Source organism: Podarcis pityusensis (genome assembly GCF_964106645.2).
Source record: "Podarcis pityusensis genome assembly, chromosome: 9".
Lineage (NCBI taxonomy): Eukaryota > Metazoa > Chordata > Lepidosauria > Squamata > Lacertidae > Podarcis > Podarcis pityusensis.
The window spans coordinates 51,118,491-51,145,326 of record NC_138034.1 but is presented as its reverse complement, the minus strand read 5'-3'; the positions used below and the strand labels follow the sequence as shown (position 1 = coordinate 51,145,326).

Sequence of the window (26,836 nt, the reverse complement as noted above, 5' to 3'; positions counted from 1 at the left end):
TTGTGAATCTTTATTCGTTGCTGTAGATGCAGCAGTGTTGGGGAGCATCCAGTCCTTGAGTCCACACTTTATAAAATGCATAGGAAAGAGACACTGGATGCAGAGAAAAAGAAAACATGTTTTTTTTTAATGAAGCATTTATTACCACCCCCCTTGACAGCATCGCTACTCTGGAAACTCCATTAATTCGTCTTCGCCCCCCTTTTAAAGCTATCTATGGCATAGATATGCCTTAAGACAAAACTCCTCTACAAACGCTTTTAAAACAGCTGCGAGGTTGCTTGCATGTACTAAAGTGGTGAGAGATTGTAAGGAAAAATAATGCTAATATTAAGAAAGCTTGCAAAACACTGTGATATCAAATTAGGGCCTTTGGGGAATCTTAACAAGGAAGGCAAATTTTATTGTATGGATATTATTAGGCTAGAGAAATTATGAATATGGGGCGGACTCTTTTCTGTTGACACCAAGTCAACCGGAGGAAGTCTCAGCTCCTTCTACTCAGAACCAATGTTCAGTGATGCCAGAAGCATAAATGAGCGATTACACCCCACAAGATTGTCACGGCTAAAATGGCCGCTGTTTCTTTAATGCGAATAAAGCTGGCTCAGCATGAGTCAGCGGCCTGCACCAAGTTGTATATATAGAGTGAGAAATGTTAGTTTGGTTGCTGGTGTTTGGGTTGGTTGGTTGGTTAGTGTTGGTGTGTATAGTTGTTCAGTCGCTTTTGCACAAAGACTTTTATGAATAAAACTCTGCAAGGATATTCTCGTGGACTCTTTTTGTGCCGACAAGGGTCCAAGGACCAGGCTGAGGAGACAAAGGGAGGTCAGAACCTTTTCCTCCTTCTTTTTGCTTTTTACAAACACTGACAAAGATCAGTTGTTTATCCAACACAAATGTGCTCCTTAGCAAACCTGTTTCAGAGAACAAGTGTACAGCTTAGATCCAACCTATTGTGGAAATTGCTCTTAAGCTCTCACACAACAGCCCACACAAGCCTGGAAGGCATGCCTGAGACTGGTGTTCCCAGCACAGAAAGAGCTTTTAAATCTCTCCGCCTTGCGGTGCATTTAATCTGTGTGATGTCAGCTGGCTGACGACCAACCACAGAAAGCTGCAATTGCGTAAGTTAAATGCATGCAACTTAGGAGTCAACTTTATGTCTAAATTGTCAGGAGATGTCTCTTGTAGAGTTAATTAGCTCCTTCCCCCAAGATACATATTTTATTTCATTTCATAATTCAAGCATTGTGAGAACTTGGATCAACAATGATGCTTGTATATTTCACCTCTTCAAAGCGCATCATATCCTCCATACTAAATAAATCCCTGCACATGGAAACCTAGATTTCAAGAAGGGTTGTTCTAGCCTAGTCTCCCCTGACACACTAGTTTTCTATGTGGGTGCTCTTTGTTTTTGTGTTTGGTTTGTTTTGAAATACACTCCATGAGACTAGGCCTATGATACCAGGAAGTGGTTTCATGTCTAATCAAAACAGGACAACAGAAATGGTGTGGGTCACACAAGCAATTTGTGGTATGCTTTGTTAAAAATCACACAGCACTTTCTATACACATCTATTTAGAAATTTCACTGAGTTCAATGGGTCTTGCTCCTAGGAAAGAGAGTATAGGCTTTCAGCCTTAAGGCACCATTAAAAAGTCACTGTTGCAAATCATTTTTAATACCCCATGATCCACTTTGTCCTGTTAATCAACACAGTTCTTTCTTTAACACAACTTTGTGATACTATCCCTTACCTGATGTGTGACATACTTTATGTAAAGTCCTCAGCGATACACTTAAAACTGATTTTGAAGCATGGTTACTACTCAGCACGAAAGCTCCCATTGAAGTTTTACCTGGGTACTTGCCGAAAAATTCTTGTGACAGTCATAGAAAATCAGCATTTTGTTTGGTAATGTAGGAGGCAGTGGCGGAGCTTCATGCTCCGGCACTGGGGGGCGGAAAGCAGGGGCAGGGCCGGAGCATGTCCTGGGGGCGCGCTGCCCACAGAGGAATGATGTGCATCCTGGGGGCGTGGCATCCAGTGCGGGTGGGGGAGGTGGCCAGCCATAATGGCACCTCACCGGGATTGCACTGCCAGGGGCACTGCGCTCCCCCCGCACCCCTCTTCCTCCACCAGTGGTAGGAGGCGATTCATGGGGAAAGTCACCATTTGGAGGTTGCTTGAAGTCACTCCACATACTGGTACTAGGAAGGTAGAACTTTAGGGAAGAGGCCCAGAACGTGCAGAAGGCCCCCAAACACCAGTGTTGTTGTCTTACCATATTTGAAAATTAAGAGAGACACAGCGCCATCTAAAGAGGGGAGGCCTTGTAAGACTGTTATGTCTTGAGTCTAAAATCACCTAACGGCACCACTGACTCAATGAGGCAGTCATTGCCATATGACCAGTTTCTTGTGTGAAGTGGCACAGCACATAGGTGAGACACTTATTATTGCTACAACCACTCAAAAGTGGCAACCTGAGGCCGAGATGCTATACACAAGCTGGTGGCCACCATGTGGAATAATCAACACCACATAGCAGCTGTAACTTCGTAAGCAGCAACGTCTCCTTAAGAAACATGCTACAACAACAGACTTGAGCTTCTGCTGGCCTATATATATATATATATATATATATATATATATATTCTGACTGAAGAGTGTTCTGTATTATTAAGAAGAAGGAATAAAACGAGCAGCACAGAACAAGCAAGCATACATACAGGAATGCAGACCCTTGGAGAATGTAACTGCCTTCATTTTACTGGGGGGGGGGGGGAGGGACTAGCTGCAAGATGAGCCCCAAAATAACAAAGGAGGGAGGGATATAGAAGCTGACTAAAATTGCAGTTGTCAAGGAAATTACAAACCTCGCAATCCACCGAGAGATGTTTCCATCCTTTGCTTGTGTCTTGACAGACTGTAATTTGTCATATAGGATGAAGACTATTGATCATACATACAGTTTCTGTGACTGTCTGGTAAACAGAATAAGTCTGAGCCCCAGACTGGATAAAGAACAATGCCTCATAGCTCAGAATCTTTCCCCAGAAGCTGACTAAAAACGGCTACTAATAACTGTCAGCCTGTGCATATTTAACAATTTTGCTCTTTTCTGGTTGTGTGTGTGTGTGTGTGTGGCCTTTTAAAAATTTGCTCTTGAGAAAGAATTATTCATGAGATCCTTCACTAATAATCGGACGTGAACCAGGAACGTGAAGAGTGGGAGAGTGAAAAAAGCAGGGCATCGGCGCTTTGGTGTCTCTTTGCTATCTCACTTTCTGAAGTTCTTGTCTGAGCCACGATGGCAAAGGTTGTCCCAGTCTGTGCAGCAGTTTGGATAGTTCCACATTGTGATCTCTGTAGTAGTTTGAAAGGAATGCCCTAGACTGACAATGAGGAAAAGAAATCAACTGTCAGACTGAGTCCTCTGCATAGGATTTACCTAAAACAATAATTCTTGTAAAACCCTTTTCTCAGGCCACTTGAAAGCTATAGGGGGATCTCAGCCAACCCCTTAATAAACTTGTTTCTTTGTTCTACAAATCAAAACACATGCATAACTCATATATTTTATTCATGGCAGTCTTGCTTTTCTCATGTGATGGATGTGCCTGTGGGGCTATATAGATTCATCTTAAAATCTTGGCTATATGTAACTCCATCTTGTAATTTATTTTTTATACTGAATATGCTCTGTGTATGTTTCTGCTATTTTATGTAGGGCTATGTGTTAGTTTGTACATATGATTATGATAAATCAGTAGCAATTAAACAAAAAAATGGATGTGCCTGCTTTTGTGAACAAAGTCACATGAAGTCAGGTGTAATGTTTGATCACTGAACTTGGCTAGAGGGTTCCTGAGGTGGAGTGGCAGACTTCATCACTGGGTGACATTTTGAATCAAAACGTTACCAATGGCATGACTTCACCCAGGTTTGGCATCAGTTTGGCCGCCTCTCGATATAGCGTCCAAAAAGTTGGCATGAGGGTTCCTGAAGAGGGGATGGCAGACATCAATGCATGGATGTTGGGCACCATTTTGATTCAATATGGCAGACCCAAACGTGACTGTGGTGTGCATTTGCCCGCCCAAACTTGGCACAAGTGTTCCTAAGTTGGGGGTGAGAGTCTTTGAATGCCAAGCACCATTTTGAATCAAGATGGCAGACGAAAATGAGACTTTGTTGTGTCTTCACAATTTTTTTAGCGTGATGGGTTCAAACCCATAAATTACACTATCCATTTTAAAACCACAATATATTTTTTTTAAAAAAAAATCCAGGGCAGCACTAGGCACACCCCACTAGTATATTATATTTCTGATAATAAGCTTTCAACAGAAATCACTGCTATTAGCCCTGCACAATAAAGGCACAATTCAGTTTCCAATCAGGACCAGCAACGAGGGTTAGCAGTGTCAAGGCTCTGCTGAGACAGCGGCGTAGCGTGGGTTATCAGCACCCGGGGCAAGGCAAGTAATTTGCGCCCCCTAACCCGGGGCAAGGCAAGTAATTTGCGCCCCCTAACCCGGGGCAAGGCAAGTAATTTGCGCCCCCTAACCCCTAACCTACCGCCGCTGCCAGCTTCTTCTTGCTGCTGCCTGGTCTGGTCTGGTGTGGTTCTCTCCCACGCTCAGCACTGCGCTGGGCGGCCGCTGCACTGTCCCTCCCCCAGATAGTCCCTCGCTCTCTCTCCGCACCGCACACCTGGCACCCACCCCCTCCACAGTGGGCGGCGACCCAGTGGCTCGGATCAGATTCGCACAGCCAGCACTGCAGTAAGAGAGAGTGAGTGAGCCAGGTAGGGGCAGAGAGCTGCGAGTGCGAGCGCGCCCCCCCAGATGTTGCGCCCGGTGCGGCCGGGCCCCCCTGCACCCCCCACCGCTACGCCACTGTGCTGAGATTCCTGCCTCTACAAGTTGCCCATCGTCATCCCCTCAGATCTTCTGGTCTTACTGCTTCTCACTGCTTCTGCTAAATGTTTGGCTTCCCTCTCTGAGCACATGAGCAATGACAGGAGCAAGGAGAAGGAGCAGCAACCTCTGCTTGCTTCCCCCCCTCCCTCTGGCAGGCTACGTGGATTGGTCCTGGACAAAAAGGGCAAGCCAATGAGCAGCAGCAACAGAAGGAAGACCCACTCAGAGAAGGGAAACTCCTTGGTGGCATCTTGCAAAAGACCTGGAGGGAACCTGGAGCTGGTACTGCTCCTAGTAGTGAACCCCCCTTTTTTCTTCATTGAGACATTAAAATGGTACCTAATGTTAGTATAGCTGTAAAGTTTAGATATATGAAGAAAATTGTACCTCTTGATCCATTGGTGGGTATTTTCGGCCTTTACTTTTCCCCAGGCATTTTGTCTTTCCTCCTTCCAGTAGTTGACACCAAAACCCTTTCTGAGGGTCAAACCTACAAAAGTTTGCCTAAATTAATGGAAGATATACATGGGGGAAAGCCAAAGCTTCACAATACTCAATGGCAGTCATCTCTGGCAGTCATTTTCACCTTTCCAATGCAAAAGAAATCTGGGCAAGATTTGAAATGTCAAATCAAAGATGGAGGAACTGTTGTTGTTTTTTAAAAAAATATCATACTAATGAAGGAACCAAATATATTAGTTTTGAATATACTGTCACAGCATATGTAAAATGCTGGAAAAGTTTGCAACGTTTTCACTATTTAGCAGATGTTTTGGAAGGCCGCAGAATAATTGGTTGGAATATAACAGTAATTAGCTGCCAAATGTATTTTTTTTTTCTTTGCCTTGGGCTTGTTCCGATAATAGCAATGAACCTGAATATACCCACATATAAAAACACATTTCAGATATAGAGAAGTATTTTCCCTCCCAGCTCGGTCTGTTACTTCTATTCCTCAGCCCCTAAATTGTATTTTAGTTGCGGTATCAATTAAAATTAAATAAATCATTGATTTAAAAAGGATATATTGAGAGGAGATTCATTTCTATCTACAATTTCCCAATCTCCTTTTTGCATAGCAAAGTACTTTAGCTAGCTTCCAGTAATTTCCCAAGAGGAGAAGCAATGTCACTGCCTATGCACAAGGAAAGAAATAAAGTTGTAGAACTTACGCTCCAAACAATATATATGCTTTCCAGGAAATGTATATAACTTTACCAAGAAACAATGCTAATTTGACAAGCTTTTAAAAAGTTTCTCCTTTTAAAATCTAACCCCAAATTACTTTCCTCTTCCTCATTCTCTATAACTACTCTCTTTTTCCTTTTTACTCTTTCTCTTTCTTTAATCAAGTAAAACAAAGGCAGGCGGATGATTTGGTGCAATGGTGCCCTTTTAAAAAAGGGGTGGTGGTACCAAGGCACCTCAACTGACCATAAAGAGGAGTGGTATCCTACAAATTATACACCTACTCATGTTAGGACACCAAAAATAACTGATTACAGGAGAAATAATAAGGTGGAGCTGAGGAAAATCAGGACAGGCATCTGTCAAAAAAGACCAGAACAAATGTGCGCTTTGCTGCCAACTCTGGATGAGCCCTAAGCAATGAAACTGCAGAAGCTTGCATTGATTTTATAACCACTGGTATTGTGGAGAGTGGGCACAATCCACTGTTGTAATATAGTTACTGATTCACACTTGTGTGCATGAAAGGGTTAACCAGAGCTCAGGCTGCCAATGAGGTGGAGCTTAGCAGGCTCCCTACAGCCTTTTGTTTTCTCCCTCCCAGTCTTTCTCTTTCTGTTTTGTGGAACAAGCAAATAGCCATGTGGCAATGGCTCACTACAAGTGGGCTGAATCTCTCTAAAATGATATTTTATAGTCTGCATCTTTGCTCACCCAAAGATAGCATGATCCTTTTTGTAAGGAAACCAAGCACACTGAAACGTGCTTAGATTTACATCTGGATTCAACCATCTTTTAAACAAACCTTTAAAATACTTAGGCAAGAATAAATCACAGACAGTTAGCTTTGCAAATGAGGGAATATTTTATTCACAGAGTTTCCAGAAGTTACAGCAAACAAGTCTCCATCCATGGGCAGTACATCGAAGATGAAAAAAGGTTCCAAATGACTTAAAAAGGAAAAGAACTTGGTTTCCTTACAAAAAGAATCATGCAATCTTTGGGTTAGCAAAGATGCAGACTATAAAACCCAGGCTGGGCTTTATTTTTATGTACATCTGTATGCATCCTGAGCCCACTGAACATGAAAACATGAGAACCCCCCGAGACGATAATGTGACTTCAGAATGCTGAGCGTTTCCAGTCTGTTACCCAATAGTGCAATGGGTGAAGATCTTTATTCTTGTGTAAACTTTCGCCTAATAACCATATAATAATTACCTGTGCAAAATTCAGATGCAGAGGATGACAACCAAAGGGTTTAAAAAAGGAAGTAAAGGGGACTTACGTTAGGGCTTCTGAATAATTATAATGAGGAGAAACTCCCAGAAACTTTTGAACTTCATCCATTACGGTTGCTGGGTCACTTCTTAGCTGCTGTCCATCAATTATTAGCAACTGTATGGATAGATAAATAGTTTGTTTAAATAAAAATCTCAGATGAAATGTGCAGTAGTGTTGCATGAATTACAAGATAGCGAGACAAAAGATGAGTATGTGATTGGATCTTGTTTTTTATGATACGACACTACAAATGCATTTACAAACTGTAAAGGTAACATATTTGCAAAATAAACTTGCCAAATGACCACAGAACTGTGTGAATGCTTCCCCCACCACCCCAAAGGTATATACTGAAAAGTGAACACACAAAGAAATGATGTCAGTACACCTACTGGTCCTATCTCCACCTCTGCATATTCACATTCAGTTTGGTGCCTATATGCATGAAGCTGTAGACCTCAATGGATCTATAGGAGTAACATTCAAGGCATGGGGCAGGCTCCTCCAAATTTTTCAACCTGGTACTGGACAGATTTGGAAAAGCTGGTACTGTGGGTTAAACCACAGAGCCTAGGACTTGCCGATCAGAAAGCCAGAGGTTCAAATCCCCGCCACAGGGTGAGCTCCCGTTGCTCGGTCCCTGCTCCTGCCAACCTAGCAGTTTGAAAGCACATCAAAGTGTAAGTAGATAAATAGGTGGGAAGGTCAACGGCGTTTCCGTGCGCTGCTCTGGTTCGCCAGAAGCGGCTTAGTCATGCTGGCCACATGACCCAGAAGCTGTACGCCGGCTCCCTCAGCCAATAAAGCGAGATGAACGTTGCAACCTCAGAGTCGGTCATGATTGGATCTAATGGTCAGGGGTCCCTTTATCCTTTACCTTTACCTACAAGCACTCCAACATTTAAACTGTTTTTAATTCTGAATTTTAAGTTATTCTAACCAGCCCTTGGAACTGCTGGTGATAATAATAATAATAATAATAATAATAATAATAGGCTCCTATGAATATAGATGAGAAATATAACATGCTGCTATGGTTGCAAGAAGCTGCACACAGCTTTTAAAGTTTCCTTGCTGGATATCATTTTTGACTGAGCTTATTTTAAATTATTGAAATTCTGAGTGCACATTATTAATTATGAGTGCCCCACAACTGCACTTTAGCACAGTTGCTAAGTGCTTACGGTTACTAGCCTTTGTAACACCAACCGGGCAAGCTGCGAAAGAGGCTCATTTTAGAAGAAAGGAAGCAGACTGAAGGATCTGCAGTCACTCTGATAAAATCAGAGCTGGCATATGTGTTACATTTCTGGCAATGTTTGGCAAGGCTGCAATCTTACTACAAGAGGAGGTTGATCAAACTCCTAGTGGGCCACTGGTAACAGTGTGTGGGCTGTGTTTGGCTTGAGTTGCAAATTGTGTTCTCATGCCTCATCAGGGGCTCAGAGAGGTAGGCACCTCTGGCCCTTTCAAGCCTACTGCTGCTCTGCGTGCACACAAACATCACAGACCTCTCTCTTTCGATTTCCCAGTGTTCTTTGGCACAGATAAAAGCCACGTTCAGGCATTTGCCTGAACATATGAACACAAGCATGCAATCCCGCCAGCCCCAGTGTTCCTGGGCAAGCCAGGTGCTCTTTAGATCTTTGCACGACTAGCATGAAGGTCTGGTGAGTTTTTTTAAAACTGTTTGATTGAACTCACTAAGGAACCTCCTCGTGAGCGGGAGAGCTGGCTTTTTTCTGGGACGTTTTCTAAGTGCTTTTACCCAGACATGCTTTATAAAACCCATTAGAGTTTGCACTAAGAGTGTGAAGATTCTAGAGCAGCTTGCATGCCTAGAGAGAATGGAGGATTCTGCGTGAATGCATATCCTTGCCCACATCCCTGGTACATTCTCAGGCTAAAGCAGTAAAGCAAAGTGTCATGGCAGGAGGGAAAGAGGAGCCCTGCAATTCTATCAGTCCTGGGATGCAGGGCAAAAGAGATGTCTTCTCAGCATTGGATTTGCTGGAATTCCACGCTGTAGCTGAATTTAGGGGGTTCTTGCCCTTCCATGGCACATTTGCAACACCCTCAAGGCAGAGAAGGAGAATGTGTGGTCTTCTAGATGTTATTGAATAGCAACACACATAATCCCCCAACCATAGGCTATACAGGCTGGGGCTGATGGGAGCTGGGGTTCAAGAAAACCTGTAGGCCCTCTCCTGCTTCTCCTAAGGTCAAGTTCACACACAAATAATTATTATTAAAAAGCAGGGCTAGAGGAATTTATTTATTTTTAATAAACTTTAGGCAGCAGCAACATATTTACAGTGGTACCTCGGGTTACATACACTTCAGGTTACATACAGTTCAGGTTACACACTCCACTAACCTAGAAATATTGCTTCAGGTTAAGAACTTTGCTTCAGGATAAGAACAGAAATCGGGCTCCGGTGGCGTGGCAGCAGTGGGAGGCCCCATTAGCTAAAGTGGTGCTTCAGGTTAAGAACAGTTTCAGGTTAAGAACAGACCTCTGGAACAAATTAAGTACTTAACCCGAGGTACCACTGGACTTCATTTTTAGCAACCTTCTAGGGAAAATATTTCAAAATTCCTCAGCAGAACCCCCAGTTTTTAGATACCAATGGGTTTTTCAGCTCTTTAAAAACTGAACTTGTGTATGAATGTGTATGCTGAAGTGCTTTGTCTTTTAAGATGAGCCACAAGATGAATGCTTGAGGTTTATCAATCCATTATTAAACAAGCTACAATATTGCAATTCATTATTAAGCATGCGACAATATTAAACATGTTACCAAGTTATGATTATCATTTATCACAGAGAAATTATTGGCCGAGAGGGAAAGTTACCTGTGAAGTGGGGAAGTGTGTTAGCCACCTTTCTATGTGGATAGCATACCAGCCAGGGGTCAAACATCTTTTCTGTAGAGCCTTCAGGTCACTGGGTGCCCAGTCATCAGAAGTAATCACTTCATAGAAATTGAATTTTAGGGCAGCTGAGTCCTCATGAGAACGCTGGTGCTAGTTGAAGAAAACTGAATGTTAATTAACCACAAGTCAGGTGGAATGCCTGATATTTCCCAATCTTTTCTCCCCAATCTAGCCACTGTCAGTCACTGTGGTGAGTTCTACATCGGAATGCCCCTGAAGACAGTTTGGAAACTACAGTGGATACAAAACGCCACTGCTCTCCTTTTGACTGGTGTCGGCTGGTGAGAACCTTTTATTTATATTATTATTAATATTAACTAAATTTATATTCTGCCCTTAATCCAAATATCACAGGGAGGTTTACAACATAAAAACACAAAATAAAAATGCATAACATAATAGCAACTCCTCCCCCCCCAAAAAAAACACCTCCCCACCAACCATTCTGAAATACCTGGCTCACTGGAACCAACGGTTACTGATGCAGTGGAACATAGGTGAAAAAGATTCACTTGCCAGTGTGGGTATCTAACACTGTGTCTAGGTATTTGACATCTGATTTGTACTTGACTGCAGTACAGTCGTACCTTGGTTTTTGAACAGCTTAGTTCACAAACAACTTGGAACTTGAACTTCGCATACCCGGAAGTAGGTGTTCCAGTTTGTGAACTTTGCCTCGGAAGCTGAACGTCTGGTGCGGCTTCCGTGGCTTCCAGTTGGCTGCAGGATGCTCCTGCAGCCAATCAGAAGCTGTGCCTTGGTTTCCAAACATTTCAGAAGTCAAATGGACTTCCAGAACGCATTCTGTTTGAAAACCAAGGTACGACTGTAGTGCTAGAACTATTTGCTCATGTCTTCTTCTGCCCACCCATCTCTGATAAGGTGAAATGGGGGCAGTGCTAACAGAGAAGGAACCAGGTCCTTTGGTAAGACATAAGGATATGACTCCTATGATGCCACAAGTAGTGTATATGAACTAGACTTATCACTACTGTTAGATCACTTCTTCAAGCACAAGCTCCATACCTGATACCAGGAATATGCCCGGTCTGATGGATCGATGAGAATGGTGATGATTTTCGCCTTGGGGATCAAGGAGAATGCACGCCTGGGAGCGTCTTCTGAATGGAAGTAGTTGGCACTTTTCTCAAACACAATATCAGTGGTGAGGTTAGAAGGAGTAGGAAAAAAATTCATATACCTGCAAGCAAGTAAAAAACCAATGTCAGCAACGCTGATGGGGATGGGAAAATACATTAAACCAGCTATTTCCTCTCACTCCAAAGTAAACCTTACAACACTTGGAAGCCTAAGCAGCACGGTCAAAGATATACATTGGGGAAACTAATGAACAAAAAGATGCCCCATCACTTAAAATAACAGCAAAATGATACTTCCACTTTTCCTTTCCTTTCTACATCATTCCCCACACTGAACTTGAATTTTTCATTGCTGCTGATAATAATTTATACAACATCGAGAACGGGCAATTAAAAACAAATTAAAAGGGACATAAACAGAATAAAAATGAAAATCTAACTCTTTCCTCAACTGTGTTTGTTTATGTGGAATGTAAATATTGATACTGTAAAGTCAGAAGAGATGAAAAAAGTGCAACATTTTGGCAAGCATCACATCAGTACAAACTAATTTCTTATTCATTCTCAAAGCACTATGCACCAAAAACTTATCTGGAAATTATGTAGATGTCACAGATACTTCTATAATTGCTCCTCTGTGGTTTGGCATATGCTAACAATGGACATTTGCTTTGTTTTGTTTTTCTTCCACTTACCAGTCAATTCCCTTGTGATAGTTGTTGCCATTAAAGAACTGAACCTCTTCAAAGGTTTTTGGACTAGGGAGATTACTAATGATGGAAGGATGCATAAGGAGAAATAAATAAAGCGCTGTTGTTCCTACAGGGGAAAAAACACAGAAGGCAGGATTATATGATAGTGTAGGGAAGGGTAAAAGATGTAAAGCATCTCAGTAATGGAAAAGTATGTTAAAAATATGTATTTTATAGATCAACCCTGGCAAAGGTTTATTTTAATTGCTTTTTACTTAAATCCTTCTCTCTGGTGAGTTAATGAGGCCCCTACTGACTACAGTGGGAAGTATGCATATATGTTTAAAAGTAAAATTTATCCTGGATCTGAGAAATCATTTCAATACAATAATGATCTACTTTATGTTCATTTCATTTTTAGATATCTTTCTGGTTTGACATGTTCCTGTCCATCTGAAATATTAGGTGGTTCAACCCTTTGTCTAAAATAATTTGCTATCAAAGCAAACTCACTTTTAAAAGTTAACTTTCTCTCTACTTTTCTCTCAAGAGCACATGGTAGGTATCCACAAATCCATTTTTCTTTTCATTCGCACAGTCCTCTGAGGCAGGCCAGGCTGAAAGTACTATCCAGGTACTTTGGGGTTGGAGATGGATCTGAACCTTAGAGGTCCAGCCATATCGAAGCTTAGAGATCCTGCCACAATTATGTTGTAATTATGTTGTGGCATCTAAAGTATATTAAAAAATGAAATATTGGGCTAAAATAATCAAAACTGTTTTAACATACTCCCAATAAATGCAGTTAGAATTGAAGTATAAGTCTTTAATCCTAAACACTCATTGAATACCACTGAAGCCCATTGAATACAGTGGGACTTACTTCTGAATAAACATGTGTAGGATTGTGCTGTTAAGTCTCCTATCCCAAATCCAACCAAGCAAAACTGATGTTCTAGAAGTGAAACCAGTTAAGAGATTTCATGGCTTGGCCACAGAAGATGAAATAATGTCTGATTTCAAACATTCCTACAGTAGCAGATTCCCCTCATCACCAAAAAGAACCAAAAATAAAACTGTTTTATGCAATTAGTTTTAGATTATTTTAAAAACTGTCTTTTCCACTGCCTTCTCTATAGCTGCCAAACTAGGTTACGTGATCGGAACTCATGGGGTTTCTTTAAGAATGTAATGCAAAATTCTGTGGGAGGAAAGCTGCAGTGGCTCAGAGCTGATGATGGTTTCTTATCAAGAGTGATAATCCATCAGTTGCTCATCGCCAGCTAACTTTGCACTGTTGGTGAAACATTAACTTCTAAGTTTTCAATTTGTGGAATGCTCTCCCCAGGGAGGTCCATCTGGCACCTTCAATATACACCTTTAGGCGCCAAGCAAAAATGTTCCTCTTTAACCAGACCTTTGGTTGATTTGATTGACATCTTATGCCCTTTTAAAATGTGGGTTTTTTGGGGGGTGTGTGTGTTATTGGTTTGTTTATTTTGATTATGTACTTTATGGTTTTTGTTCTGATTTTATCCTGTGAACCTCCCTGAGACCTGCAGATATAGGGCGTTATATAAATTCAATAAATAATAATAAAAATAATAATCCTGAAATCTATAGATGCAGATCCATAGCACTGCATGGATATTTAAAACATGGTAGGGACTTTCTATACAATAAGTTGCAACAAACCTGAGTTTGCAACCAAGTCAACCAGGCAGATGGCTTTCTTGGTAGTGGCGCCTGCCCTGTGGAATGCCCTCCCATCAGATGTCAAGAAAATAAACAACTATCTGACTTTTAGAAGACAGCTGAAGGCAGCCCTGTTTAGGGAAGTTTTTAATGTTGAATGTTCTATTGTGCTTCAAATTCTGTTGGAAGCCACCCAGAGTGGCTGGGGAAACCCAGCCAGATGGGCAGGGTATAAATAAATTATTATTATTATTACAGTGGTACCTTGGGTTACATACACTTCAGGTTACATATGCTTCAGGTTACAGACTCCGCTGTAGAAATATTACCTTGGGTTAAGAACTTTGCTTCAGGATGAGAACAGAAATCGTGCTCCGGCGGCGCAGCAGCAGCAGCAGGAGGCCCCATTAGCTACAGTGGTGCTTCAGGTTAAGGAACAGTTTCCGGTTAAGTACGGACCTCCGGAACGAATCAAGTACCTAACCTGAGGTATCACTGTATTATTATTATTATTATTATTATTATTATTTGAAAGGAACCTGCAGCCAGTCCAGGTTCTCTGATTACTATACCTCTGTGCTATATGGGTATACAGTACTTGCTTTCAAATACATGTCTCTCTTATTCACTTATCACACTTTCAAGTTTGCTTATGCAACCCTGAGGTGGATATGTAAAAAAATACTATTTGTCACTGGGTTCTTTTGTTAAGGCATGCTGGACTATGGGATTGGCTAAACAATGAATCTTTGGTGTAGTATCTCCTCCTTCGCTTCTCTGTCACTGAAATAGAAGCAGCTCAGCAATTGTGTTTCAGCCTTTAGACCACAATAGATTTACTCAGGTGATTGCTAAAAAAAATGGACTTTCTCTCTTTTCTGACCTAGTTTGTATCTCATCTCCCAATTCATCAGTTTTGTCTCTTTAAATCAAGAGACATCAGACAATTGCACAGAGGTGAGACAAGAAGTGGTTATAAAGGGAACAGCAGGAATGACTTTTATGGTGGAGATTATTCCTTCTCCTTATCTCCACGGATATTGCATAGTCACAAAAATGGAGAAGGCTGTAAGTTCTTAAAGTAAAAACATCTGGAAGAGAAAGAACAACCCAGGAAGTTTGCTGAGCTTGAATAGTGGTTTCTAAATGTATGAATGAAAAATGACTACCAGAGAAAAGTGTAAGACCAAATAATGTCACTATTTTAGGATGACATGGTGTGGATTGCAAACTATATGGTCAATAGTGTGTCTGGGGCCACATAATTACCTGGTATTGGACTACTTGACTGCAAAACAGCACCAGTGGTCAGGTAGTAGGACTGTGAGCCCAAGTTCGGCATACAGTACAGTAATGTAATGTAATGTAATGTAATGTAATGTAATGTAATGTAATGTCCATCCCTACTTTGATAAAGATTCAGTGTTCAAAAGGAGAATTCTAATCCAGCAATCATTATCTTTCCATGCTCAACACTTGGTCAAGCATTGAAAATTTTAGGGTCCACAGGAAAGCTCTCTGAGTGCGGTTAATGGCTTTTATCAAGGTCAGTAGCTCTCCAAATCACCACATCCTGGACAAAATGTAGAATCCTGCTTCACTTTTGAATCTTGTTTAATGATACCACTGCAGCATTCAATTACCTGTTTTCTGAGGTCCGATCACAAGAAATTTTGGTAGATGGTCACACGTTTTATCCCTAGACCAGATATCCCGATGTCGTCTGTCATCACATGGATTCTGATTGAAAGAAAGGAGTGGATTAATTCCTGTAAGAAATTCAAATATTCTGACATTCTGTCCGTCTGAAATGTCCTGTGTAGTGAATGCTCCTTGCTTCCTGCGATGGAATGCAAGAAGAATCCTGCCACTCCCTGGTTGACCACAGATCTGATCTTGAAGCCCAGGTGCAAGAGAATGTATCCAAATTACTGTTAATGAGAAGGCTAAAATTAATGTTATATGCTGTAACAAACTGTCACTTGAATATAGTGCCCAAAGCTAGCCTATATTCTAAATTATTTATTCTGACAAATTATTTGTTAGGTTTTTTTCTCTTCGTGGTTTTTTTTTTTTACACAACAAAATGCTATTCCCCCCCGCCGTTTGTAGGTGTGTATATTTATCTCACTAATAAGCTTTCCAAAATAAGATGCAGAATAAGATTTCACACATGAAGAAAAACCTACACTTAAAATACTTGGTTTGATGTGTGCAATTATCGTGTGAAAACACCACCCTGTAGTTTGCCTGACAAACCACAGTTGAACAACTCAGTTTAAATTGGAGCACTCGGCATTAATTTCTGGTCTGTAAGCTCAAATCCCAATTTGTATTGAATTTGTCTAGCTCCAGTGAATTCGCTGACCTTCTCAGAACAATGCGGCATAATAGAACTGCCTTGTGGCAACAGACTATCTAGCACAATGCCTTCACATCAATGTACTGATGAGACCTTTCTGTGATTTCTTTTCTGCACATATACACCAGTGTTAGTTGCTGCTGTGCATCGTCAGCCTGCATAGGCTGGGGAACATAACCATTGCATATCACCCTACTAAACAGTCAACTGGAGTCCCCCAGATGTAAAATAGGGCTATTTGCATCTTACCTCACAAGGCTCTTAGGAATATGTGCATCGCAAGGTAATGTTTGCACTTTATGTGCTACATCAATGTTTAATAATGGATGTTGCCAGTTCTGATACTTGATTATCCAAAATTTACAGTTTACTTGGTTTTATTTCTTCTTTTAAAAGAGGCAAATCAATGGAATTGTTACTTAAAGTTAAATTTATCCACTTCAAACTCAGGTGGCAATTAAGTTTCCAAGATAAAGTGTTTTGGCAACATTGAACATTCTCAGGGCGACACAAAAAAAGCGAAAGATCGCAGATCGAGGTTATTTAGCCATTTATCCTTCTGCCATGCGTTAATGAGAAATAAAATGTGAGAAGAAAGTGAAAGGAGGCTCTTCAAAAGAATTATCATGCTGGAATCGCCTTTGTAGGGGATCCTGGTGTGCTAAATACAGTGGGCTAGATATTCAGATGGTATTGATCATACAGCTTTATTGCAGTCCACAGGCATCATGGCTTAAAGCAAATGGGTAATCCTTTCTTTCAGCAATGAAAATGGTAGTGAAATTTGTCTTTCAAGGTTATAAGGAGCTGTTTCTCAGCCCGGCCCCACTAAGATCCTTTTATTAAAGTTCCCAGGAACAAAAGTTAGGATGGTACACATGAAACACCCTTTTACTGGGACTGTCATTTGCTGTAATTGTTTTTAGGACCGAATATTAAATTGTTGTAACCTGTCCTGGGACTTGCTAATGAAGGGCAGGTATCAAATATATAAAAATTACTATAATAATATACACGCATGTGGTCAATGTGTACGGCACCTACCAACTTGAGTTCTTGATGTACATCTGCTACAGTTGACTGAATGATATGGCAGACACGAATTTTGCTTTCACATTTTTTTGAAGCCACCCAGTGTAGATGACAATATAATAAAATAGGTGCATCTGCAACCCTGGAAGGTCACCTAGTCTGCCACTGTTTCAAAGTGTTGCATCACACAATTTACATGTTTTTAATTAAATTGTAGTCACCCTGAGCTTGGGAAGAGTGATTTGGAATATATGAGGCAAATAAGTGATAAAAAAGGCAGAGTACGACATCTTTCAGAAAAGTCCAGAGGACATTAGTGTATTTGAAAATGTCCAGTGAAGAGTCATGAGGTAGATCTAAAAAGCCATGAAAAAGAGACCAAATTATAAGTTACTTATACTGTAAAAATATGCAATATCCATTGCATGAAGAAGCAAGAGACATTTGATAGTATAATTAGTAGGCCTGAGACAAAAATATTTATTGTATTCATTTTCAGCAGTTTGAAAGACATCCCCTCTTACAATGAAGGTGAAAGGTACTCCCTGTTTTTAAAGAAATGCTTCTGAAATTGTTCGCCTGATCATTTAGATTTCCTTTTTTGCTGGTTTTGTCAACTGACTTAATTTTCCTTCAGTAGCCAAATTGATTGGCTGTGTCAACCCAACCAGCTACATGATCCCCACAATTGCTAGGATCACCCACATCTAATAATCTAACAAACCTAGCCCTTACTCTCAATGTACTTTGCCTTCACTGACATCATCAAGTATTGGCTATATAGAACTGTGATGTCATGTTGTTCACTATGTAATCAAGGGAAGTAATAGTGCCACTGTATTCTGCTCTGGTCAGACCTCACCTGGAGTACTGTGTCCAGTTCTGGGCACCACAGTTCAAGAAGGACACTGACAAACTGGAACATGTCCAGAGGAGGGCAACCAAAATGGTTAAAGGCCTGGAAACGATGCCTTATGAGGAACGGCTAAGGGAGCTGGGCATGTTTAGCCTGGAGAAGAGGAGGTTAAGGGGTGATATGATAGCCATGTTCAAATATATAAAAGGATGTCACATAGAGGAGGGAGAAAGGTTGCTTTCTGCTGCTCCAGAGAAGCGGACACGGAGCAATGGATCCAAACTACAAGAAAGAAGATTCCACCTAAACATTAGGAAGAACTTCCTGACAGTAAGAGCTGTTCGACAGTGGAATTTGCTGCCAAGGAGTGTGGTGGAGTCTCCTTCTTTGGAGGTCTTTAAGCAGAGGCTTGACAACCATGTGTCAGGAGTGCTCTGATGGTGTTTCCTGCTTGGCAGGGGGTTGGACTCGATGGCCCTTGTGGTCTCTTCCAACTCTATGATTCTATGATTCTAAGAAGGGGGCGGGGAATGGCACCAATACAGCAGCAGACACAGGAATCCATGGCATGGAACAAGTTTGAAAGAGAGCAATAATTTAATTAAAATTGAAGGATTTTGGGGAAATATTTACATTACTACTTATCCCTAAATTGCTGTTTTTGGTGGAAAAATTGAAATGTGAAAATATTTAGTCCGGTTCTAATAACTGCAGCTTTCTTTAGACAAGGAATAATGAAATGGTAGATATTTCAGTATTTGGGGAAACTTTCATCTGCCCACATGTCCTGCTCTCTTTCAAACTACACAAGGACCTAGGCTGTACTTATGCCATATATATAAAGAGCAAAGAATCTTGAAACTGTAGTTTACCCTTCATGGACCTACAATTCCTAGCAGTGTTAACAAACGACAGTTCCAAGGATTATTTGGGGGAAAATAATCTGTTTTAAATGTGCTTTCAATATATGGCATCTATGCAGCCTAAGCAGGACAAGAGTTGGCGCATTTTGACCAGGGGTGCATTTTTCCTACGGCACAAGAGGCTATAGACGCGCTCCTTAGTTAGGTATTGGTGTACATTTTCTTCAAAATAGTTAAATAAATGAATCCAATATGCTACCATTCCTCCAGGTTGCTTGCAGTAATTGGAGTTGCAAGGATTCCATGTTATAACATGGCTTGTCTGCTTGCTCTGTCTGTAGTCATCTAGCTGGCTGTTCATCAAAACAAGTTAATGCAATGCATCAAGCAAATAAAGGGGAAGGCATGATATGAAGAGTACACAAATACTCTTTGTCTCTTATAAACAACAGTCAGTGTAATAGCTGTTATTTTACAGCCTAGCTCTAGGCAGGTGCTAATGAAGGTAATGTGACAGACAGTACCTTATCTTCTAGCTAATGTATTCCTAGGCCAAACAGCTGACTTTGAAAGGGGAATTAAATGATTTTGAAAGGCCATTTAAAAACAGATTTAAATGTCTTAATTAGTAGACGTTGCATTTATAGTTCTCCCACCTCCCCCCCCCCCGCAGCAGTCTTCCCTAAAACAATATTGTGAATGAATGCTGGGCTCCTGCTGTTCAGTCAGCTGGGTCTCCTTACCTGCCAGAGTGGGTCTTTTTGCTCAGGGAAGAGCTCAAAATACTTGTGAGCCAGCTGAATGGGACGCAGGGTCTGCAGCTTCAGGTTTGTCCAGCTCTGAACAAAGCTGGCCAGATTGACAAACGTGTACAAACCCAAGCGGTCATTCCCATAGTTAGACAAATGAGTCATGAAGATACTGATCTGAAAGATGAACAGACAAAATACTTGTTTGTTGTAGTAGCAGGAGGACATTGCTAGGTGGCAGCAACTATGTTCCCAGCCTGAAGTTAAAACATTTTTGTTGTTATTTAAAGTGTTCTAACATCCATTCCCTTCTGTCGCTCTCCAAGGATGCTTTTCAGCAAATGTATATCCTGCATGAACTTTACTGTTGTTTTTGTTTTAAAGGAAGGACGACAGCAGTTTTTACAGCATCTCTGTGTACAGCAGAATATGCCTTGGATTTCACAGTAGTTTCCCACCTTCTTTTGCTGTTGCATCACAAGGTTTAGTAGTTTTCAGAGGCTATCACAGCTTCGACTCTTAAATCCACAGATAATGGGATGGGATGGGTAATCACAGTTGTAGCAGCATCTGCACCAGATCTAATGCACTTCCCTTTTTTCAAGGTGCGATGAATGTTGTTAGGTACTAGAGACACATATAATTTGCTTACAGTCTTGAAAGGAACAATATGGCTACAATCATTCCCTTTGCCCATGTGGATTGGCTCCAACAATGTTGTGTTGTAATTGCTGTAACCAGCCCTAGGATCTTAGGGTGAAAGGCAGATAATAAATTGTATTAACAACAGCAATAGCTCCACAATGGGATGAATGCTTCCTTTTCTCTTCAGGGCTTAAAGGTAAAGGGTAAAGGGACCCCTGACCATTAGGTCCAGTCGCGGACAACTCTGGGGTTGCAGCGCTCATTTTGCTTTATTGGCTGAGGGAGCCGGTGTACAGCTTCTGGGTCATGTGGCCAGCATGACTAAGCCGCTTCTGGCAAACAGAGCAGTGCACAGAAATGCCATTTACCTTCCCACCGGGAATAATAAACAGGTGGGGAGAGACCCTGAAAATAGTCACTTGGGAATTTTATGTGCATGATGTGGTTGGATCTCATGGAGATTCTGGCTGGGGAAATAAAGTTTAAACACAGAAATCTTGATAACAATCAGATGGACCCATGTCTGTTGCTTTCAAATTCACCCACCCACCCCATCCCATGATTGCTAATCATGTTGCTAATGTTGCATGTAGCTGAGCAGATAGATTCTTCGTTTGTTTACAATTTCACAATCCTATTTAGCTGGTTTTCCAGCTCCGTATGCCTCATGGCACTGATGTGTTGGACATTTGATCTGAAGAAAATATTATTTCTCTTCAGCTTATCTTTTATACAAACTTACTTCATTTTCTCTTTTGCCTGATTATGGTTTTTTGCATAGTGACACCACTTTCAAATATGAACAGCATAAAGGACAATTCATACAGAGATTTAAAATTGACTTTCATGAGTGCAAAGTCAGTGCTTTATCAATAGATGCTTTCTATCTAGCTTTCTGTAGATTCAGCCTATCTTTGTTATTCACAAACTTGTATACACTGGATTAACTAAAATTAGGATGTACACGGAAAATGAGTTAATTATACAGTTATCAAGAGATAAGAAAAGCAGTAAGCAATTATCATACTTCGCTTTTGTTTCCAGTGGATTCACTCCCGGGTTAACAAGAAATATGCATTTTGTCGGAGGCAATGTAAATTAACTAATGCCACCACTGCAATTAGGGAAAGACATGCTAAACAGTATGTTTTGTAGTCATTATGGTACGCTTCTGACAGCATTATGAGGAAAAAAACCGTGGCGGAAGCATTTTCCCCCTTAGCATCTGAGAAATATAGTGATCTCTCAGTAATATATTCCCTGGAGTGGCATTTTGCTGTAGTCTGCTAATGGCATCTCAATGTGGAAAACAAAAGAACAGCCAGGATTCTACATTTACTGGGCATTTGTAATCAATGACAAATTTCTCTTTGTCTTGGGGCCAATGTGGACATCACAGCCAACTTTCCAATGCAAATAACTGCTCACTAATGGAGCAGCCGACTTAGGGCAGGATTGAAGAGGATGGTGGCAGGGACAGCTAGTGTGGAGAGTTCAGAAATGGCAGAATCCCATCTGAGAATGGCTGTCACATTCTTTCTTGTCTCTTCTTCAGGTTAAACACACCCAGGTCCTTCAACTGGACTTCATAGGACTTGGTCTCTAGGTCCTTCTCACCAGCTTTATCATCCTTTTCTGCACACATTCCAAGCTGTCGCTATACTTTTGAAATTATGATTCCCAGGACTAAACATACTCCAGATAAAGTATGACAGCAAAATAGAGTGGCACCATTAACTTATAAGCTGAACATTATACTTTTGTTGATACTATCTCCAACTCTCAGCCCAACCTGCTTCACAAGATTGTTGTGACAATAAGAAGGGGAGGGGGGAAGGAGGAACCATGCACATCATCTTAAACTTCTGGAGTAGTAGTGGGATATAAGTAATGAATAAATACATGGTGAGAAAGGGAGTGCAGGGTTTGTTGACATCCAGGCAAGCCACCATAAGGTGGGCCTGAAGTTCAGAAAGGCTTCTACCTGGGAGGAATGACTCTTAGTTTCTGAACCGGCTCTTGCCTTCACATTTGTCACCATATGTGCACACTAGTTTATATTTATGGGCATAGCTAGGCATTATGTAAGAATATCCCAGGTAGATCAGAACAAGACTCCAGCAACAGCCGGCCAGATGTTTACAAATAGCCTTTATGCACCAAGCCTCTCACCTGACCTCACTATCTAGAATAGACATGTCCTGCTTTTAAAAATTGGGGTTTCACTTAGTTATCATGACACATAAACCTATCCTGCACGGATTCATATCCGTTAATTTCTGCAATCTATAAAGATGCATGTACCTACTTGTGGATAATGGAGGAAATGTAGGTGAGTACAATTCTGGGACTTGAACCTATGCAGTCAGAAGTAAGTACTACTTAGTCCCAGGAAACTATGCATAGTATTGCCAACATGCTATGCACTATGACTTTTTGATATGTGTGTGTACAGTGGTACCTCTAGTTATGAACTTAATTCATTCCGGAGGTCCATTCTTAACCTGAAACTGTTCTTAACAAGAGGTGTGCTTTCGCTGATGGGGCCTCTTGCTGCTGCTGCGCGGCTGACACACAATTATGTTCTCATCCTGGAGCAAAGTTCTCAACTCGAGGTAACTCTTCCAGGTTATTGGAGTTTGTAACCTGAAGCATTTGTAACCTGAGGTGTTTGTAACTTGAGGTACCACTGTATGTCATACCACACACCCACCCACACCCACCCACACACCTAGAACTGTCTGCATTTCTGGACATTCCTAGTGGACATGGTTATGGGGAAATCATAATGAGCTCCTGTACTTCCAAGTTTATCACTACACCACTGAACTGGCAGTGCCATGTAACTCAGAAAAGAATATTTCTGCTGTAAGTGTTTTTCAGGCATGGAGCTGAAGGGAAAGCCTTGAAAGCCTGCTGAGACCTAGAGATCTGCATTCACACCCTCCTCTTCCGCTTTCTAGAATAACCGCAAGATAAGGAGCCATTTGCTTTTCCATTTTCGCCCCTGCAGCTTCTGCCAATGTGCCACTTCTTTAACTGTGGGTTCACAGTGTTTAAAAACATGTCCATTAGTTTGCTAAAATATTTATAAAGCTTTTAGTACATCCATAAGGTGAAGATGGATGGAACTTAGGAGGAAGTGTCCCTCATGACCCATCCATAGCTGTGTTAGCGCTGTATCCACTTTATTTCACAGAAGGTCATTCAGGCTGTTTTTGTCTCACTCTGAGTCTCCTATCAGCAAAATGTGGTGAGCTCACTGTATATTTTCTGCATCGGCTGAGTGAGGCACAGGCAGCTGGTGCAAAATCACTGGATGCAATTGGAGAAGAATGCTGGACTATGCAATCAACTTTAGATTTCTTTGGTGGCCCTCAGCAACATTTGATGCCTCCCCCCCACAGCCCTCACCTTGCCAAAGCAGGTAAGCAAGGTGCTGGCCTTTGGAAAGGAGGCAGGAGGGCTCTGACTGGGTTCTAGTGCCCTCCCATCTCCTTCCTAAATCCTAGTTAGGGCTTTCCCAGCTTTGGGAAGGAGGTGGGAGGTCTGGTGGTGGTGGGACAAATTCTGGCCTCACTCCCCCCTCCTACCTAACAAGACAGTGAGTGGCCCATGGGCTCCATGTCAAAGTACTATTGTGGCCCATTTGGTATGAATAGTTGGAGCACCCTGACTTAGAAACCAGCGAGTTCTTTGGTGTTTATAGGACTGCACTTGAAGCTCACCTGTACATTTAATCTGCTATTTAGCACCAAGGGACATGGGTGGTGCTGTGGGTTAAACCACAGAGCCTAGGACTTGCCGATCAGAAGGTCGGAGGTTCGAATCCCCGTGACGGGGTGAGCTCCTGTTGCTCGGTCCCTGCTCCTGCCAACCTAGCAGTTCGAAAGCACATCAAAGTGCAAGTAGATAAATAGGTACCGCTCCGGCGGGAAGGTGAACGCCGTTTCTGTGCGCTGCTCTGGTTCACCAGAAGCAGCTTAGTCATGCTGGCCACATGACCCAGATGCTGTACGCCGGCTCCCTCAGCCAATAAAGCGAGATGAGTGCCGCAACCCCAGAGTCGGTCACGACTGGACCTAATGGTCAAGGGTCCCTTTACCTTTACCTTTATTTAGCACCGTTAAGTTGCTAGTTGTCATTTAGAAAAAAATAAACTGAGGAAATACCATTTGCCATTTGGGTTGCTTTTTCAAAAAAAATCCTTTAGCTGACATAATGCAACAAAAATTGCATCCTACATCTGGCTATTTACTAGCTTCCCAGAGTCTCATTCATAATATTTGGTTAGTGACTTATTAACAAATAGGAACTGTTTTGACTTAAGACAGATGAGCTTGTAAAGACCAATCTTCCCGAATAAAAAGCCTGGACAGTGACTTCATTAAGGCACCTTTAAGAGGGCAGCTGTTCAAACAAAGAACAGAAGGCTCTTGCTGTATTTCAACCAGCAATCGCTTGACAAACCATTTTTCTTTCCCTTCCAGCACAGACCTGATTCATTAAAAAGGCAATACATGCTAAACGCAGTGCTATTAATTCTAGGTGAAATGCATTCAGACAGCACTTGGCCGCATTCTGAGGGCTCACTCAGCCATTATGCTGATCCTAAAGCAGTGCTCATTTAGCAGGAAACTTCACATGGCAAGATCTAATGAGCAGTTGATTTCAGAACTTAATTTCTGAAATAAGTGGTACAGTGACTTGAGGCTATAGCATAGCTTACTGAGTTAGAGACTACCAGGATAGGCCCTGGAATCTATTTTGAACTCTGCTTCTTCCAGCTCAACAATGTTATTAGGATGGAGAAAGTACCGTATTTTTCGCCCCATAGGATGCACCTAGTTTTTTGGGGGGGAAATAAATAAATTTTTTTTTATTTCCCCCCCAGGTGTGGGGCTGGGGCGGGGGAAGCCCGAGCTTCCCCCGACCCCAGCCACCAGAACAGGCTGCTATCCGCAAGCCATGGGAGAGCTGCGCGAAGCCCGAAGCCTGGGGCGTGCTGAGCTCAGTGCGCCCCAAGCTTCTGGGTGCCAGCAAGCTCTCCGCTAGCCGTGGGAGAGCTGCACGACTTCGCTAGGGGAGGACTGCGTGAAACCCGAAGCTTGGGGCGTGCTGAGCTCATCGCGCCCCAAGCTTCTGGGTGCCAGCAAGCTCTCCCACGGCTAGCGGATAGCTTCCTGAAGCCTGGAGAGCGAGAGGGGTTGGTGCGCACCGACCCCCCTCGCTCTCCAGGCTTCAGTGAAAGCCTGCATTCGCCCCATAGGACGCACACACATTTCCCCTTCATTTTTGGAGGGGAAAAAGTGCGTCCTATAGGGCGAAAAATACGGTATTTGTTTTTGGGTGTGGGGGGTACTGGAAAGCTTAACATGTGAGACCCTCTGCTCAAATTAAGTTATTTTTAAGAGACCCTGCAAGTTTTAGGCTGCTACGCTAACCTCACTTACTAGTGAGTAAGCACTATTTAATTCTGTAGGACTTACTTCTGAGTAGATATGCTATAGATTGCAGGGATAATTTCTCTTTTCTCCTAGAGGCTGCAGCAGGATTTACCTTTGAGAAGCTCTGAACACTAAGAAGTGCTCTACAAATGCCAAGTATCAAATTTGAATGTGACCAGGATATAGAATTCAAGTTTGCGATCTGATGGTGTCTCATCTTAAGGCTTGGTTACATCTCATTGTCACACTTAAAATGTGACCAAGAATAAGAATCCAAGCTGGAACAACATTGAGGAAGTGTAAGACTACATGGATAGTGTGGACTTATATTCTAAGTTCTGTCTTACTGTCACATGTTCCTTGAGAAACAGAATCTAAGTTTTGGGCTATGTCCACAGGGTCACCTTGGTATTCAATAGCTCCTACTGAGAAACAACAACATGAAAAGGCCATTTCATTTACGGATCAGGATCATGTGCTTCAATTGGCTATGGAGTTGCACTCTGAAATATGTTTTCTTTATTTCATCCAAACATGTTAAACTCACTGTCTGACACACTATCTCTACTGTTTTCCTGATAGTTTTTGCCTTCGTTCTTGGAAGTCTGAGAACAAAAATGATACCTGCAGTTTCAATTTTATTTCCGAGAGATAGTTATACTACTTGCTCTTTTTCTTCTTTGAGCACATCATTTGTTCCTTTCCTGCACCTGTTACATAAACTGTAACCAATAGGCCCTTTTCATGCTGTAATGTTTTGTGTCATTTCCTTTATCTGCTTTTGTCCTCTACTCTTTGATGCATCAAGCATGGAGATACATGAAAGCAATGAGTTATCTGGGGGTATGAATTCCAGATGTCACTCAAGGGGAAAACATACTTCTGTCAAACTGGTTATAGTTCGTTCTCCTGAAGGAGACATTTTTCTTTCTCTCTCTCTAACTTCTGTCCTCTGAACACCACCCACCACATTCCCAGTTTTTAATCAGTGCTTTTTTCTGGGGGAACGCAGGCGTACACATACCCCTAAACCTTTTGTGAATCTTTGTAC

General features: G+C 41.8%; 1 protein-coding gene across 2 annotated transcripts in view; it reads right to left on the bottom strand.

Annotated features, from left to right (window-relative positions):
* Positions 1-682: 682 nt before the first annotated feature.
* Positions 683-26,836, bottom strand: part of NDST4 (N-deacetylase and N-sulfotransferase 4) — a 135,486-nt gene continuing 109,332 nt past the window's right edge. For both annotated transcript variants that reach the window (XM_081021932.1, XM_081021931.1), the window contains 8 exons: positions 19,688-19,870; positions 15,475-15,571; positions 12,140-12,263; positions 11,371-11,545; positions 10,264-10,434; positions 7,412-7,521; positions 5,323-5,425; positions 683-3,405 (listed from right to left, as the gene is read on the bottom strand). In XM_081021932.1, the coding sequence (XP_080878058.1) occupies positions 3,286-3,405; positions 5,323-5,425; positions 7,412-7,521; positions 10,264-10,434; positions 11,371-11,545; positions 12,140-12,263; positions 15,475-15,571; positions 19,688-19,870 (1,083 nt within the window). In that variant the 3' untranslated portion in view covers positions 683-3,285. The remainder of the gene's footprint in view (positions 3,406-5,322; positions 5,426-7,411; positions 7,522-10,263; positions 10,435-11,370; positions 11,546-12,139; positions 12,264-15,474; positions 15,572-19,687; positions 19,871-26,836) is intronic.